At 41.3% G+C, this 17,785-nt stretch overlaps 1 protein-coding gene across 2 annotated transcripts in view; it reads left to right on the forward strand.

Moving 5' to 3' along the window:
• The window catches only part of csmd3b (CUB and Sushi multiple domains 3b), a 523,594-nt gene that overhangs the window by 274,422 nt on the left and 231,387 nt on the right, over nucleotides 1-17,785 (forward strand). For both annotated transcript variants that reach the window (XM_036516253.1, XM_036516254.1), the window contains 3 exons: nucleotides 4,020-4,107; nucleotides 4,867-4,991; nucleotides 11,395-11,516. In XM_036516253.1, the coding sequence (XP_036372146.1) occupies nucleotides 4,020-4,107; nucleotides 4,867-4,991; nucleotides 11,395-11,516 (335 nt within the window). The remainder of the gene's footprint in view (nucleotides 1-4,019; nucleotides 4,108-4,866; nucleotides 4,992-11,394; nucleotides 11,517-17,785) is intronic.

Raw genomic sequence — 17,785 nt, forward strand, 5'->3', positions numbered from 1 at the left:
TACACTTGTGGACATGTGTTGGGTAATCAGTGCTGGAATTTAAATTGAACTTTGTGCTAAAGGTTGTGCTAAATTATACTGTATATCTGAGCTTGGATCAGTCAAAAAAATAAATCATTCATCAAAATATACTCATACTCATACACATGAACACAGACACACACAGTAACAGTTACTATTATTTCAGTAAAATTTTCATTAATCATGTATAATGACATCTTTTAATAAAGGAGACTTTTTCTCAGTCCCCAATCCCCGAAGTTAACATTCCTCCAAAAGCATGTGGACACTGCCTCTTGCCTGTTTGTTCTGAGGAGTTGTGGATGTGTGTTTTCCTACTCCTACTGAGTGATAATACCTATTGATAATTACCTGAGCTGCTGAAGGAAACAGTTCTCTTGGTATCAATATGATTCTTGCTCATTACACACTCTCTATGTGGCCCTTCATTCCTCAAACTGACATTTTGTTGGTGCTTTTCCTCTGTGCTGGCATGGGGGAAAAAAGTCATAAATATTGCATGATAAAATATGTATGAATGGCTTAGACATTGTGCTCAGCCTCCCGTGGTGTTCATTATGACTGTATGCTCTGGAAGGTCGGTTGGGTATCTGGTTTGGGACAACAACACCAAATATGTAGATGATCATTTTAATTGGATTTAGCTCCCTTGGCTATTTCCCATACAGGGTGCAAAACTAGAATTCAATACCAACTTTGAATACCCACAGCTAATGGCACTGCCAGTACTCTTAAGCCTTACTGTACTTACATGGAAGAGGAGAGAGAAATCGACCGTATTGACTGGAAGATTAAATAATTAAAGACTCTCTGGGAAAAATGAGCCACTTATCTGTATAGCCTCTGACCCAAGGCAGATGCACATGATGTGGAAGCCAGACTGCTGTTAAAGACCTGTCTGTAAGGATTTTATTGAGCTGTTTGCAGTTGTGTTTGTTAAGCTTTCAAAATTTGTATGGCATAAATTGCAACTAGAGCAAAGTTTTTTTTTTTTTATGTGCTGTCTTAGGCAAGGGACAAATTCAATGTAATCATGTTCAACTCTTTTCCTCAACTTTCTACTTAATGGTTTTTTTTTTTTTTTTTTTCAAAATTAAGGACGGAATGCATTGTGGGTAGGCTAGACCCAGGCCTCAGCCTGTGGATGTACTTATGCAGCTTTCACTTACTGAATGGTACTTAGTTAGGAGCCACTGGTGGTTAGGACTTAAGCAACAGAATGAATAGCTATCCAGAGAGCACATTGTTCATGGCTCATTTCCTTTTACCCAATGAAAATTCATGAAGTGGTGCTGCCTCCCCCAAAGAGCAAAACACATCAGCTCCAAAATGAAACCTATTGGTTTTGTTTTAGGATATGTCATGGTTCCTTTGGTAGGTGGAAGCCAATCAGGCACATAGGGGTAATCAAAACTCTTTGCCTGCTAATGCCCTAGGCCCAACAGCTGTTCCAGGATCAGTGTTGCAAAGGGCGAGAGCAGTCACCCCACCCAGCCTCGAACCTGGGTCTATAGGGTACCAAACTGCAGCTTTTAACTGCAACCCGAAGAGCCAGGCTCGTTGACACGGCAGTCAGAGCGCATACTCAACCGTAGTGACAGCACTCTGTCACAATCAGTTTACCCAAATTTTATTTCAAATATATGTTTATGTGTGAAAATAGCTAAAACCTACCCAGGGCCAGTGCTACAATCAATCTGTGTACTAAATTCCTTAGGACAGTTTAGGAACAATCAGCATGTCTTCATGGCAGAAGTGAGGCACATTGGGATACTGTTAGCAGGAGTAGGCCGAGATGGTCAGAGAGGCCTCCTACCACCTTCACTTGCCCCAGAGGGTGTGCTGAATCTTCTGTTTTGCAATTGTTTTGATGGGGGAGAAACACATCTGACATTACAGAAATAGATTACCTAAGCACTGGCAAAAAAATGCAAAACAAAGTAAACCATGATTCTGAATGTGAGCTTGATGGATCTCAGGAAAATTATGCATATAATAGTAAGAGTTGCAGTAATCCACTATCAAAGAATGAATGCATATTCAACAGGTGGTGTGAGTCCAGATTAAAGGCATACCAGCAGTCCAATTCCATTCCTGTTTCATGCCTGAGCAGTGGAGGAGCAGGTCATCATGACAGCAAGCACAGTGTGCTCTATATGAGCTGCTCCTCAGCTACAGCTCAGTCAGCCACGCAAAGGGAACGCTGTCTGGTGGGACCCGGGTCTGAAGTGCTACAAATTCTGCCTGGAGAATGCTACTCCAATAACATTAGAGAGAGGGAGAAAACTGTCACTGCATACAGGTGTGGGTGGGTGGGTTTAAACACTGTTTTGGGATTTGTTTAAGGGCACGTTGTGTTTTTTGTATTGTTTTGGTTTTGCAACTACCCTGGAAACTGAGCCAGTGTGTACTGGGCATGCTATGCTTAACCATAACAATGTTTTAAGCATCAAAGCCGAATATCAAACCAAAGATTTTAGTGTCTGTCATTCAGAAAAAAACAGTGTCTGAGATGTTGTCCCCAATTGGTACTGTGCAACTGCATCCCACACACCTGTTGAATAGCAAGGTAGAGAAGAGCAGGTATTTTGCAGCTGTTACTTCTCAGATTTATGAATAATGCACAGGCCATGGTCTGACCTACTGTTCTGGTGTTCTGCTGTTAAGCCAGAAGAAGCTGGCAGAAACGGCACAGGCTTTGTGCATTGTGTGTCATGCAAGGCTACAACAGTCTCCCTGATCATTAAAAAATAATGGGCACCATCTGTGAGAAAGCCACAATATTTTTCATAAATATCTGGGTAAAGATTTCTTTTCTCCCAGATATGTGTAACATGTTGCAAGGCTTGAGTGATGTGTTTCCAATTATGCTGCGATTAATTTGTAAAGAAATACACTGACAAAACAAACCACTGTAAAATGATTGCATTCCTAAGGGACCTATATTCATTTATTAGATTTTTGAGGTGGTGTTCCGCCACTTAATTTGAACAAAAAAAAAAATTCAGATGATGAAGTGCCCTTTAATCTAATGAGGCAAACAGCGATGTTTGGGTAGGGATTCAAGCAACAGTCTGTATTAATTCTCTAACTTTTGGAAAGTCAACATTTTGCTTACAATATTTCTATCTTAGGCACACAAACACACATATAGACACACACAAACACACAGACAAGCACATACACACAGACATATACAAACACTCTCACATTCACATATGTGAACACAGACATGTGCACACATACATGCATGCACACAGACTTGCCCATGCACACACACACACACACACACACACACACACACACGCACGCACACACACACACACATGCACATTCACATGCACGCACAGATATACACACATACACTCAGACGGGTATTTGAAAGAAGCAGGCTATGCCAAAGGGAGCAGACAGAGTCCAAGCACTGTCACCTTATTAAAAGCAGATACTGTCTTACTGTGGGTGCAGGGAACCCAGTGAGCCTGACATTCCCCTGCTAGTCTGATTGTGTCCAACATATCCTTCAAATCTGAGAGCTCAGTTAAGCATGGACGCAGCCTCGCTTTAATTAACGCTTTTAAGAGAGGTCCACAAAACCACGACAAGGAATACTAATGGGATGAGTGGAAAACAGGTTTATTCAGAAGGAAAATAAAAAGTGATACACCTTTTTTAGCCTCCAGTGGAAGGTGCTCAGAATAAAACCAACCCCAGACAGTGCTGTGGTCAGGCTTGGAACATTTTTGATCTCCCTGAGGTAATCAGAAAGGACCTTTAAGGTCAAACGGCTTCCTGATTTCCACTAGAATTTAAGGCACTCTCTTCCTTTTTATGTACTGGCCAATTTCCATGTGAGATATTCTGCTTATGATCATTTTCATTTAATTATGAAACCCTTTAAGCAATGGCATTAAACTGGCATGAGATCCCCTGCTTTTCCTTTGCAGCTGACTGCAGTGCCACCTCACTGATCTCCATGCCTTCCTCCACTCTTACAGTGAACGAAGGAGGGATTAAGCAAGCGTCCAATTCCTGTCCGGACCCAGGGGAGCCAGAGAATGGCCGGCGAATTGGCTCCGACTTCAGGTAATCTCATTAGAAGTGCTGAGTGATCACTGCCATCATTTCTCCCACTTTGGGAGTTCATTTGTGGGCCCATGTTGTGCAAAGAACCATAACGCTTCCATGTTTGCTTAATGAGTTCCTTTGAAATACTCACACATGTCTCTTAAGGTATGCAATTACATTTTGAAATATCTTTCAAGTGTTGAACCACAATGATTTCTTTTATAGTCATAGTCATATACTTAATGTAAATGCATTGCCCATGATGATAAGAAACATAATTAGAGCTTTAATATAACAAATAGTTATTAACTCAACCATACTTAATGTGTATTAACATTTAATAAGTGCATTATTACTTAACATTTTTGTTAAAAATAAGACCACTCCATTTTAGTTTTCATCATGGGATATCATGGGAAAAATTGTAGTAATTTAGTGTCATACGTCTGCCATATATCTTCCTGCATTATGAATGAGCTATCCCATGAGTACAACATGCCAATAATACTGCGTCAGGTGAACTGCCACAGGTGTTGTCCTTGTAGCTGATTATCTGTCAGTCATTTTCCTTCACTGTGCCCATGTCAATCAGGTATCTTTGTACTACATCTACCAGAGTATTGCAGCAGGCTGAAACCAGCCAATGTCCATGGCTCTTATTTTCCCTGAAATGAAGCAGTTTCAGAGCTCTAAAGTGAAGTGGTCCCAGGATTGCCTTTGAGAGGGTTATTGAGTTGTTATGTGTTAACATACCCCCTGCGTGTTTCACCTCTGTAGCATCGGAGCCACGGCCCAGTTCACCTGTGATGAGGACCATGTGCTACAGGGTTCCAAAACCATTACCTGCCAGCGTGTTGCTGAAGTGTTCGCCGCCTGGAGCGACCACCGGCCTGCGTGCAAAGGTGAGCACATGCCACAAACAAGGGCCACCTGGAATCTGTTCTCACGGTGGCCTGTGGTAGGGCTAAGAGGATGACCTGGGGAGGGGTGTGTAGTTGACCTGGATATGGGTATAATCTGTGCAAGGGGAGGTAGGGAATGGGTCTGAGGATAGCCTGGGGGTAGGGGTGTGAGGAGGGCCGGTGGGTATGGCTATGAGGATCACCCAGGGGTGAGTGTACTAATTGGCATTGCCTGACTCTACTGCTCATGAAATCAAAGGGATGAAGCAGTCATACACTACACTGCCAAGATCATTAGTAATCTTAACAAAAATATGTACCATTGAAAACAGGATCCAAGACAGATGAACTGGGTTCTGGTCCCATTTTCTTGCATACAAAAATAAAAAGATAATAGTAAATTTGGTCCAACCCTTGGGACAGACACCCCAGCATGAGAGAGGACCCAGGGGACAGACACCCTGGCGACAGACATTTGGTGAGAGAGAGACGTCCCTGCTGTGAGAAATGCTGTAGTACACACCTGTGTTTATGTCTTTTCTCCTTGGCCAGAGTCAGGATTCTAAATATTCGGCTTCTGCTCTTAAGCGAACAATGGAAATTAAAATGTTGCAATATTTCAAGCCGACAGTTTAATTATATGTAATTAGGGACTAAAATGAGTTTGGGAGATGAGGACAACTTCAAGGCATAATTATCGTTGTGGTATTTTATACTGGGAGACCAGGAAAAGCTTTCCTCCTCTGGGGCTTTCTCTTCTCATTAATTAAGCATGCACCTCTGATTGTTTTCCTAAAATGCACAGACATTGTTATCTCCTCAATTAAAATCCACATATTCAATTTTGATATCAATTAAGTTGGTTCCCATCACTTGTCTGGAACTGGTCCCACCCTGATTGGATCAATAGTTCCAGGAAGTGACTACTGATTTTGCATTTCTGATAGTCCCTATGCATCTACATGTGGCCCTCTGTTGATTTTTTTCTGATGAATGACATGCAAACAAGACCTTTCAGTGCATCAACCCGTACTAACTTTGTATTGTTCAAGCTCCTTGCATCTGTCTTTTGGTTCAACCTTCCTCGAATCTTCACTGGGGGGGGCGTGATGTGAACTTGTCAGGCTTGTAGGTGTTGTTTTACTGAGATAGGATGTGCTAAGGACTATTCTGAGATCAGCAAATCACCATTGCTTTACATTGTCATACAGCTCTTACACAGCAGGACGAAATGATCCTTCGTTTTACCAGTTGCTCCCAGGGGGCCCTGATGCATGTGCAGGTGCATGTTAATATTCACATCATGATAAGAATTAGCTTTGGCCAGTGAACTGTATCACCACAGAAGGTCATACTGTATGTTTAATCTGTGATGAATGGGTCAATACAACTCGCCTAATCTGTCAATAGCCATATTTGCATATAGATTATTGCTTATAATGGGATGAATCAACCATTGCACAACACATCTGTCAGTGTTAATCTTTTTTTAAATGCATGTTACCTTCTTACATGTTACATTTCAGATTAGGAAAAAAATCCATGTTATAGTGTAACATGTTACATTTACAAAAATATGTTAATGTTAATATGTTAATATGTTAATATGTTAATTACATACATTATGTTACATACTTTACCAAAGCAACTTCATTACTTTTGTTCTTAGGCATTGGTGAATGTACTCATTAGTTTAAAGAAAACAGTGATTAAAGTGGAGAAACCTTTTTTTATTTGGGAAACAGGGAATTAAATCCATTTAATGTGTGCTTGGTATGAAAGAGGCAATTTTTCCCCTTGACTGTATTGTTTTCATTCCCTGTGGAAATGCATTTTGGGTGTAATTTAAAATCTCATTGTGTACATATTGCAACGCTCCCTGTGACAGCTCTGTGTTGCCATGGTGTTCTGGAGGTCCACAACACCCCCAGACAATTACAACATGCAGCATCAAGTATTCATCCATCAAACAAATCCAAGGGGGTAAAGACACTGACCCTTACTGTTGAAATGCAACAGTCCTGTTGGTTGAATGTAGCCTTCTCTGGCCACCTTCTCTCCAAAATTCAGAGGTTTGGTGAGCATATCAGTCACTAAAGATGTAAAGTCTATTTGTCCCAGTTTGCTGTATTGATTCTTTATAGCTGTGTGACAATTACTATAATAATCATATACACAATAGACATAAGATAGTGATTGAGATTGATACAAAAGATAAATAATTGGTTCTTGCTTGATTCTTACTGCTAAAGTAAAATTACTAAAACCATCTTCTGCCTTTTGTGATTGATTTTCACAATGGATTCTCTACATAGACTGAAGTGGAACTGGAAGCCAGCGGGCTGTCAAACGGCCTAATCAAAAGAATCAAAGGAATAGATACTGTCAAAGATCAAATGTCACTTTTTAGTATTTCACGTTGCAAGCAAGCCTTGTACAATGCTGTGGAACATGCAATATTGGCCTGGAGCCTGCACCACTTAAGAAAACAGTAGTACTTAAGAGTGATTACAATCTACCCATGATCTTGCTGTATTCTCACATGTACTGAATAAAATCTAATTGAAACTAGGATGTAAATTCACAAAATACATATTACATACATATTTATACACAGCTCATCACAATTACAAATTCTGTCCAGTTTTTTAATATAATTCTGATTATGGTAATTTAGTAGTCCTTTGGATGGTTTTATGCATTGTAGATTAGACATTTAGTATTATATTTACAGTAAAATATATTCTAACCCTGTTGGATGTAGAGAGAATTACAAATGACACCTTCGAGCAAGTGAACAAAGCCTTTAGGCTGGGTCTGCATTTGGCTGGAAAAAGAAAAAAAAAGAAGCAAAGCACTTTGGTCCAGGGATAATGATGTCATTGATCATTCTCAGTGCCAATTGTTTTTCAGGTTACTTTGTTCGTCTGTACTGCTCTCCCAAAGGCCAATTTTGTATTCCTTCCCTGAATTAGTTCAATTTCTTATAGAGGTCAGGCCCAATTTTGGGAAACATAAGACACCATGATAAGTGGTAAAATAAGCAATACCAGTGCAGGCTATATTCTCACTGCTGGAGGCGATCATTATGACATCATGGGCATATTCTCACTACTGCACGCAGTCATTATGATATCAAAGGGACAAGACCCTTCCATATTGGTTTAGTGTTCCATATGAATTCTATGATTAAAAGCCCTCCAGCCCATACATGATTAAAAGGGAATTCCATGTTGGGCTTTAACCAATATATTTTACAGTATAAAAGGCAAAAATGATCTGTTTCCCTAGAAGTTGGTGTCCTCTATACTAATACAAGGTCTGTGATTCATCTTCAAATCTAAAAAGGTTACATCTATCTATTCCCCTCTTTTATGTTTTCTGTGTAGTAGATGGTAGATGACGTAGAGCTACTTACATTTCTCACGTTTTGTGTATGTAAACTACCTGTATATTGACTGAGGCAATTCAAGTAGCTTGATGACAGCAGCGGCCACATGAGCCTGCTCTTTATCACTGTGCCATGTGTTCACATATACTGAAAATGTTAAGATTACTGATTATAAATGTAAAATCTACTATACCCAAATGTACAGTATCAGTGCAGAAATATATGTTGCGCAGCTATCATATCTTTTCCTGTTGTTGGCCTTGTTTTAGAAGAAAGGGCAAAGTTCTAGAATTGTATGTTCAAATTATGAATTGCGCCTTTTGTTTACCGAGCTGCTCTTACTTTTATAAATTGTTACCATGTGGGTGCTAAGGTGTAAACTGAGCCTCCCCAGCACTTTGTCTCACGAGCAATAATTGAACTGTCAGCCAAGGCACACACCAGCAGATATTAGCCATCCAGATAACCAAATCAGCTTTTAGGACAGGGTTCCAAAAGCATGTGGGTTGCACTTAGTGCTATGTGAAGACAGAAACACATTGGCATCAGTGAGGGATGTCTGTGAAAGATTGCCCTCTGCTCATCCTAAACCTGGGCTCACCCACTTAGGCTGGGGACCCGGGTCACTCAGGCTGAGGTGTGAACAGTAATGAGGTGTGTGAGCCGCTCTGTTAGCGTCCCATGGAGACCTGATGTCAGTGCCGTCCCAGATCCGTGGCAACAAGCGGGACCAGCTGCCAAGGGCTGCAGCCCTCCCTCCTTGGAGGCACTAACAGTCCCTGGTAAACGCCTCACACTGCTCCTCCCAAAAATGTTACAGCACAAGGTTGGCGCCATGTCACAGCATGTGGCCAGGTTCTGCTGGAGCCCTGTCACTTCCTGAACTCCTCTCAAGTTTTCAACACTTTCTCACAGCAGGGCCCTGACCTTTTGAATCCCATTAAATCCAAACCTCTGTGTCATGGAAGCGTCTGTTTGTTCCCGCGGCAAAGGCTGTACAAACTAATTAACTAAGATGCCACTTGAAATCATGCAGAAAATTGCCTGGATCTATATTTTACGCAGAGCCCAAGGGTACAGTATGTTAATCACAAATTTCAATTTAACTGTTAAATTATGTGCTTTCATTATTTCGTCTAAATTATTACTGCTTGCAGGTAAGTAAATGGGAATCTCTGATCATGCTATGCGGATGGCACACAGCAGAGTAATTTAATATGAAGAAGTTATGGAAGTGCTTATTGCATTGTTAACATTCTCACAATGCTGGAGCAAATGGCAGGACTGTATTCCAGCTGGAGGTACAAAGAAAGAACAGAGCCCCTCGTGACCCCTTTGTTAGCGCAGAACCACATATTCTACATACAGAATCCATGCAGTACTGTAGCACCAGACTCCATGTTATGCACTGTTTTTATGTCTTATATCTCATGCCCATGGGAGTTTTTATGTTCAGTGCTAGTGGGACCTGGTGATTACCACTTCAGACTTTAGAGCATGAGGAGGTGTTGTTATCCATGCAGGAAGGCATTTTGGCTCATTGTTTTAGAGTGATTATGTCAACCATGCTCCCCTGTTTTTGTTTGTTAAGATTACGATGATACTGCATGACCGTATCATTAGTGGTCAAGCTGTACATTGACTACACAGCTATGGAAAGCTTGAAGCCCTTGCTTCCCCTCAAAGGGCATTTTCTGGTTAACAGCTACTTAATGTGTCAGTGCTCCCGCCCCCTAGCCGTTGTGTTTTGGTTTTTTTCCCATGTGCTTTTGTTTTTCCCCTTGTGTTTCAGCCCTGCCCTGCTCTCCGCCCTGTCTCCGCCTGATTACCTGCACACCTGCATCTCATCCCCTCATCAGACTCTCCCTATATATACCCTGTTTGTTGTGTAGTTGTTGCTAGTTCGTAGCAGTATTTTCCAACTGTTTCGTCCCCGCCGTTTTTTCGTCTATTGCTGTTTCCCGATTTCGACCTGCCTGTTTTTGATCTGTTTTTGCCTGCCGCTCTGTTTTGTTCGCCCGATTGTGCCTGCCCGTTGTCCGACCCTGCCTGTTCCGACTTTCCCGTACCTGGATTTTCCCTTGGACTGCCTCTCTGGTTTGGACCCTGCCTGTGAACTGGTTCTCGATCTGCCTTGTGATTTCGTAAAATTTGCCCGGAAACCGACGCACTTTTGGGTCTGCAATTGAGTCCTAGCCTGAGCTCCCTGACATAATGTGCCGATGAGTTTCTGAGAGGAGAAACGTCGAGTATCTGAAGGCCACAAATCCTGTGTATTCTTTTGAGATAATCGGTTATTTATTTTCTGAACAATCAAGATGTCAGGGTTAGATAAAGCCTGCTGCCAATGTAGATAATTCCTCACTGTCTTTCATCAAAACACTGTCACTTTGACATCACAGATGATGGATGCTCAGAGAACTCAAAATTAAGAAGGCCTGTTATTTAAAAATGCATACACGTATTTTAATCCTTCTTTTGCCTCAGTGTACTAAATTTTTTATGAAGCTGTAAGTAATTTTGGAGACAGACACCCAAGCATATGAATTTAACAAATGATATTGAGCGTTTATTCATTAAGATGATAAATCAAAGCTGTGTTGATTTTGGTAAAGCTTCATTTGGAATGAACTCATCTAGACGGCGTGCCATAATTCATGTAGAGAGACGTTAGAACTGTTAATCACTGATGTCTTAAAGCCTTTGCTTACAACCAGCACGCTCTCCATGTCTTCTGGTAATCTAGGTCTTGAGTCTGCAAACCTTGCCAGGATTTTTGGGGAAGGACAGGAGAAAGGATAGTCAATCATACTAAATATTTGAAGATCAACAGACAAACATTGAGTCAATTAATTAATTCGAACATAACCTCTGTGGCTATTGGAAGCGTTTGTAGGAAATTAACAACTTTTAGCTAACTTTTTACCAACAAACCTACAACTGTTTGTAGGTTTGGTAAACATCAAAATAAAAAAAAATTGATAACTCTTTTTTTGTCTTGTTCCCTTTCAGTGAAAACTTGTGGGTCCAATTTGCAAGGGCCTGCTGGGACATTCACCTCCCCCAATTTTCCCATCCAGTACGAGAGCAACTCCCAGTGCGTGTGGATAATTACTGCCAGCAACCCCAATAAGGTAGGTCATTTTATCTTATCTCCAGGATGCAGCTTTACTGTCCTTATCTCACAATCTTTGACATCCCTTACATCTCCATAAGATAAAGAAACGATGCATTTATTAATGTTCACATGAAATATTCAAAGCCCAGTTTGTATATGACTTAAATGCATTATTCACTGCTAATATTGCATGCATGTTTAGTCTCTGGTTCCAAAGACCACTTTGTGCCCCCAGATGTCAATCCACAAAGGAAAATTACTGACATTGGTGGGAACAGGAACAGGGCCAGGCACCACAGCTCACTTGGTTTGGGGTGTTAAATAGAGCCTTTTGCAGGTCTGAGACCACAGAAAGCCTATGGAAAACCCAATATCTCATTCATAATTCAGCAGCAATGTCTCAAATCATTTTTGAGCTGTTACATGCTGTTTCACTTTCTTTGTCACATGTCAGACCTGTCTCGGACTCCTCCGCAATCTTGGTTATACCCCATGACTCCCCCATCACAAAAAATAACAAGAACCTGCAGTGTGCATTCATACATTTTCTATTTCTGTTTCGCACATATTGGACTGAACTTCCCTCCTTCAGGTCTCGTCCATTAAAATCTGACAGCACTGTCAGCCGTGGGCCGGTATCCTGTTCGGAGAAACCCCATCCTGGCCCCTTGACCTGTTGCCATAGTGCGGCTGCGAGATTACCAGGCATGCTCGGAGGTTCGGTGCAGGCTCCCATTTATATTCCGCCTGTGCCCCCTGCAGCATTTCTCTCCCATGGTTACTGTGCATCAACTCCAGCATGCTCTCTGCAGCAGTGGCACGTCTCCCGCTCCGCTTAATGCCCTCAACCGTCATTCAACATCATTAGTACCTGCTCCAAGGCTCTCTTCTTTGCAGCAGGCTTTTCATAAGGCTGCTACCATTTATGTGTAAGTTATTTAGGCCGGTGCTGTCTTTTTATTGGCAGTATTTCTCTCTCTATAGCCGGCACTTCTGTGGCCAATGGATCCAAGGCACATGCACACTGGGGGGGGGGGGGGGGGGGGGGGGGCACTGTCAACAGGAGTGTTGTCCTGAGTGTGATTAACTATCTCCAGCAAGAGGGACTGGCATGGATGCGTACCAGGGGGGATTAAGCACAGCTGTTACCGCGGCGTGTTTACACACGTACCAAAGGTGTATGCTGAGGAGAAAAAAGACATACTCACACAAAAACCTGTCTGGACAAAGCAAGGACATGACTGTGAAGAGGAGCGGTTAGTGGTATGCGGGGTGAATGGCTTTACAGCAATGCCACTGATTCTGCTTATCTCAACATATTTTCCACCCCTTCTTCTGTTCTGCGTTTCATTTTAATAAAGGAAGAGCTCCGTCCATGTACACTGAAGCAGATAATTGATTTGAGTGCACATTCATCCTGGGGCTGTGACTTTAACATTCAAATGCAGCCCTGAACAATAGTTTGTTTCAGAAGCTACCATCACCATGTTTGGGCACATTGCAAAACTGACTGCATTTTAATGTGGTTTCTGTGTTCAATGGTGAAATACCAGCTAAAATCAAACAGTTAATGTTCCAGCAATCTAAATCCAAATGTCACAAAGTAGGTGTTGACAGGAGTGGGTGCTTTGAAACAGAATGTACAGTATCTTCAGGTCTCGTTTTGTGGAATCATATAAAGGAGCTACATTTCCGCTGGCATTCATTGATTTATTCAAACAGTGCCAGCAACGGGCAGAGAAATTAATTGCATCTGAATTGTGGCACAGTTCTCTCCAAGGTCTGGTAATGCACTCTTTTGCAATGCACTGACTGCTGCTGAGGCTTGGATTGATTATATCCAAATTTGCCTTCAGCAAGCTTTTTTCAAATACAAAGGAAACTTGTCAAAATCCTGTCTCTCAAAATAAGATGATAACAGTCTCTCAAGCCTCCAACATGACCAGAGAGACATGAGGCTATTTTTTTTTTTTTTTTTTTGGAAAAAAAAAATTGGTAGGAAAAAAAATTCCTACCAAAGAAATTTGATAGGAAATTCCTACTACAGTTTGTAGACAGGTAGCAATGGAAGGGGATTATCTGTATATATGTGTTTTAGAAAATAACCAAGTATTAGCATCCAGTGAATATTTGGCACATGAATGCACTATGGAAGCAGAGTAATATCTAAGAGCACATACTGAAACTTTTACAGCATATTGGGTGAAATTAAACTAAAGTGTGCTGTATAGGAAATAGCTTCATCATTCCAGAGGCAGCATTTGTACAATCATACAGCACATGTAGACATTAGAGCAGGGGTGTCAAACTCATTTTCACTGAGGGCCACATCACTAAATTTCTAGGTCATCGAGGGCCAAATAATCGTTGACAATCCATTCAAAAACGGCAACCATGAAATCTGCATGGCAGTACGATTCGTTTTTTCAAGACAGTTTGAACACCGTTTCATTGGGAATCAGTAAAACAACTACTAGGCTAATTTCCCATTTATTTTATTTGATTCCATTTCAATACATTTCCAACTTTTTTGTTTCATATCTTTTAACAAGGAAATATTACAGATTGGCGGTAATTGAGCCCTTTGGCTCGAATGAAGTTGACAGTTCTGATGACAACAGCCATAACATTGTTCATTTTCAGTGTTTTACAACAGAGTGCCTCTCTGTGGAGTATACAATGAAAATTCCAAAACTCACCCCCTCCACACTGCTGCACTTCCTCTCGAAGTCTGGCCACAACTCCAGCTTTCACACCGATCAGACAACATCAGTCGCAAGACTTACGTATGGCGTCAGATTTATGTCAAAAGTCGCGAGCGCAGAAAACATTCTCGCGAGCGCAGGAAACATGCTTGCTTGGCAAGCGCCAAGCAGAAATTCCCTCGAGCGTGGTGGCTGCTTTGTGCGCGAGAATGTTTTCTGCGCTCGCAAGAATGCTTTATACGCTCGCAGCATGTTTCATACGCTCGCGAGAATATTTTCTGCGCTCACAACTTTTGACATAAATCTGACTCCATCCTTACGGGCCCAGTCCACTCCCAATTTATCCAATGATGCAGCGAGACTACTGAAGATGTCGCAAGCCATAGTAGTGTCAGTCATGGGTACCAGTTCCAAGAATTCCTCTGTGATGTTACAAGTAGAGTCAACACCTCTAATAAAAATCGCCAGCTGTGCCACATCCTTTATATCTGTACTTTCGTCAATTGTGACGGAAAAAGCAACAAATCCCTGAACTTTTTGAATGAGTTTTTGTGTCAGCTGTCCAGCGTTGTCCTCAATCCGTGCTGCTGAAGTGTTTCTGGAGAGGCTAATGTTGACGAAAGCCTGTCGTTTGTCTGGACACACAAGTTCAGCTGCTTTAACCAGTTTTTTACAAACTCTTCCTCAGAATATGGCTTTGATGCCTGCGCGATGTCATTGGCTATCAGATAGCTGGCCTTTACAGCAGCCTCACTTGTTTCATGGCCTCTTGTGAATACTGATTGCTGCTTCTGTAATGTAGCCACCAACTCCTTCACTTTCTCCTCCCGCAACTGGCAGGTGTAGCGATCATACTTCTCAGCGTGAGTGGTCTGGTAATGCCATCTAATATTATACTCCTTTGGAACAGCTACTTGCTGTGAGCAGACTAAACAGATACACTTACTGTTAACCTCCCAAAAGAGGTGGGCGTTTGTCCATTTTTCCTGAAAGGCCGGACACTCTTTATCAACTTTTCTTATCTTTGACAACATTTTCTCGCCAGCAAGTAGCTAGATCGCGATCTTTCTTTAGTCATGAAAGATGACTAGCTGTTCAGTTGAAATAGGTTGCTGCCACCTAGTGGATGGATGACGAATTACGTTTTGTGGTAATGGTAAAGAGTTGACGCAAATAGTAAAGCCTGTATTACATCCTCTGGTAGATGTGCGGGCCGGATGTGGCCCGCGAGCCGTATGTTTGACACCCCTGCATTAGAGGAAAAAACCAATTTCCTTGTCCAGACAATGATTTCCATTGACCTTCTTTGTACCTGACTGCTCACATGTCTATTAAAAGTTTTATGCCCTGCAGCGTCACAACCCTGCGATTTCCACAGGCTCACTCCAAGAGTAGAGTCCCTCCAACAAAGAGCATAGACACAGCTCTAAATGCCTGTATTCGCTGCTGAGAGATTATCTTTAAAGCACATTCATGGGTGAAGAATATATCAAATCAGTTCAAGGTTAGAGCTGTGGTAGTGTCTCGTCCATTTAAAGCTTCTGGTAAACTCTCAGTGCTGGAACCTGTGAAGGCTCAGGGGCTGTTACAGCATTGTCTGGACGCATTCCTCTGCAGTGATGGACAGATGATAACTCAGGAGCCTTTTGGGTCTTGCAGACCCCTTTTCTTTTTTCTTGTTTTTGGCTGGCATTTGAGCATTTTGAAAGGTCTGGGACTCAGCCAACACAGCCAGAAAAATGTGTTGCTTTCCCATGGCCTTGATTTTGGCATGTTATTCCCAATAAATCAAGACTTTTCTGCCACCTTTAGAAAGTGAGATATTTTTGAGAGATGCCACTTGAATAACACAAACGCAAGGGTGGTTAAAGAAAAGGGGGTGGTCTTAGGAGACACGCAATGTACAGAATATGAAACAAAGTGCAAAATAATCAATATTTGTTGAGTCCATTTTAACTGTTTCTTTCATGCTTTTTCTCTCTTATTAATCCCTCACCATTTATCTCAGTGTAGTTCATCAAAGCAGGCAGAGGGTTGTAGCATGTTAAACAATCAAATTTAGGGTTGACTACCAGTCTTTACAGTTGGATTTGGAAAATGTCCAATCAAAATTCGATTCATGATGCAAGAGATTTTTTTTTACCAGGGGATACTGCAAGCAGAGGGCAGGAGCATGAGTAATCTAATATTCCAGTGCATCCACATCCATCCAGTATCTCAGGGCTCATATGGCAGTGGACTGATATTGCAATTTTCAAAGTATTCTGAAAGAAGTAGGAAAGCCAGCTCACTGGCAGATTCAGGTCTGCACCCCAAACACTGATCTGAATCTCTGATGCGAGTGATTACTTATTTATGCAAAAACAAACATTACATTTACATTTATTCATTTGGCAGACACTTTTATCCAAAGTGACTTACAAGTGAGGCAGAGTATTAGCAGTATATTAGCAGTGCAGCGTGACCAAGTCTCAATAGTTTGCCAGACAAGGTACAAGCTAGCTGGTAGAGATAATTTTTTTTTTTTTTTTTTTTTTTTTGGAAAACAAAGTTTATGATAAAAGAAATTGCTTTAGGTGATAGTGTTTCAGGTGTTCAGGCAAGCACGGAAGAGATGTGTCTTCAGATTTTTCTTGAAGACAAACATTTCAGCCAGGCTGGCCCTCATCAGATACCAGATGAAGACCACCATTATTCAGTTGTTTGTAAATGAATATTCACTTGGGGGCATCAAATCAGTGTGGATTATCATATTTCTCTCCCCTACTGATGGATGTGCTGTTTACCTGTCACATGTGGGAGTGAATCTATGTGTGTGTTAATCTTTATCTTTATGAATTAGAGATTCTGTTAGCTGTAAACAGAATATACCACCCTTTTTACAGTACTTTTGTAATTTTGTACAGTAGATTAATTTTGTATAACATTTGTATTTGTATAACAAGGTTACAATGTACATGCCTTTTGCCGTTTGTGTTTTTTTTTTAATATATTATTGGATATTTCATGTGACTACATGAAAACAACAGAAATTTGTTTTAAAAATTATATGTATATTTTTTTCCCTGTAAGTGGCATTTTCCATAAGTGTATCTTTTTATAGTACATCTACGTTCATATAACACCTATTTTCTCCTCAAGGACAGGAGTGTTCAGTACCACTTACAATGCTCAGCATTAATGCACCAATTTTTTCTCAAGATGGGAACTCAGAGTACTGACTTTTATTGCTTTTCTTTCCCACCTTTGGTGGGAGAGTGTTGTAGGGTGTCAGACTTAAATAAACATGAGACGTAATTTTACCGACAGCTCCACTAATTGATTCCAAGCATCTGAGGGGTCATTCCTGAGGACATTATGATGCATGCCTGTTCCAGGGCTTCCACTCCTCTGTCACTTTCAGTCGAAACCTTTTTCTTTTCAAAAGGCGTGACAAAATTAACTGTCATCAATAGACACCCCGCCCATCAAACAGAGACCGTGTTTCCTCCAAGTAGAGCATGCCTCTCTCTTTAGTGGGAAAGCAAATGACGAGATTGTGGAGATTGTAATCTTATAATTAAGACCTACTGTGTCCAGA

The sequence above is a fragment of the Megalops cyprinoides genome, chromosome 21 (genome assembly GCF_013368585.1).
Source record: "Megalops cyprinoides isolate fMegCyp1 chromosome 21, fMegCyp1.pri, whole genome shotgun sequence".
NCBI classification, from domain to species: domain Eukaryota; kingdom Metazoa; phylum Chordata; class Actinopteri; order Elopiformes; family Megalopidae; genus Megalops; species Megalops cyprinoides.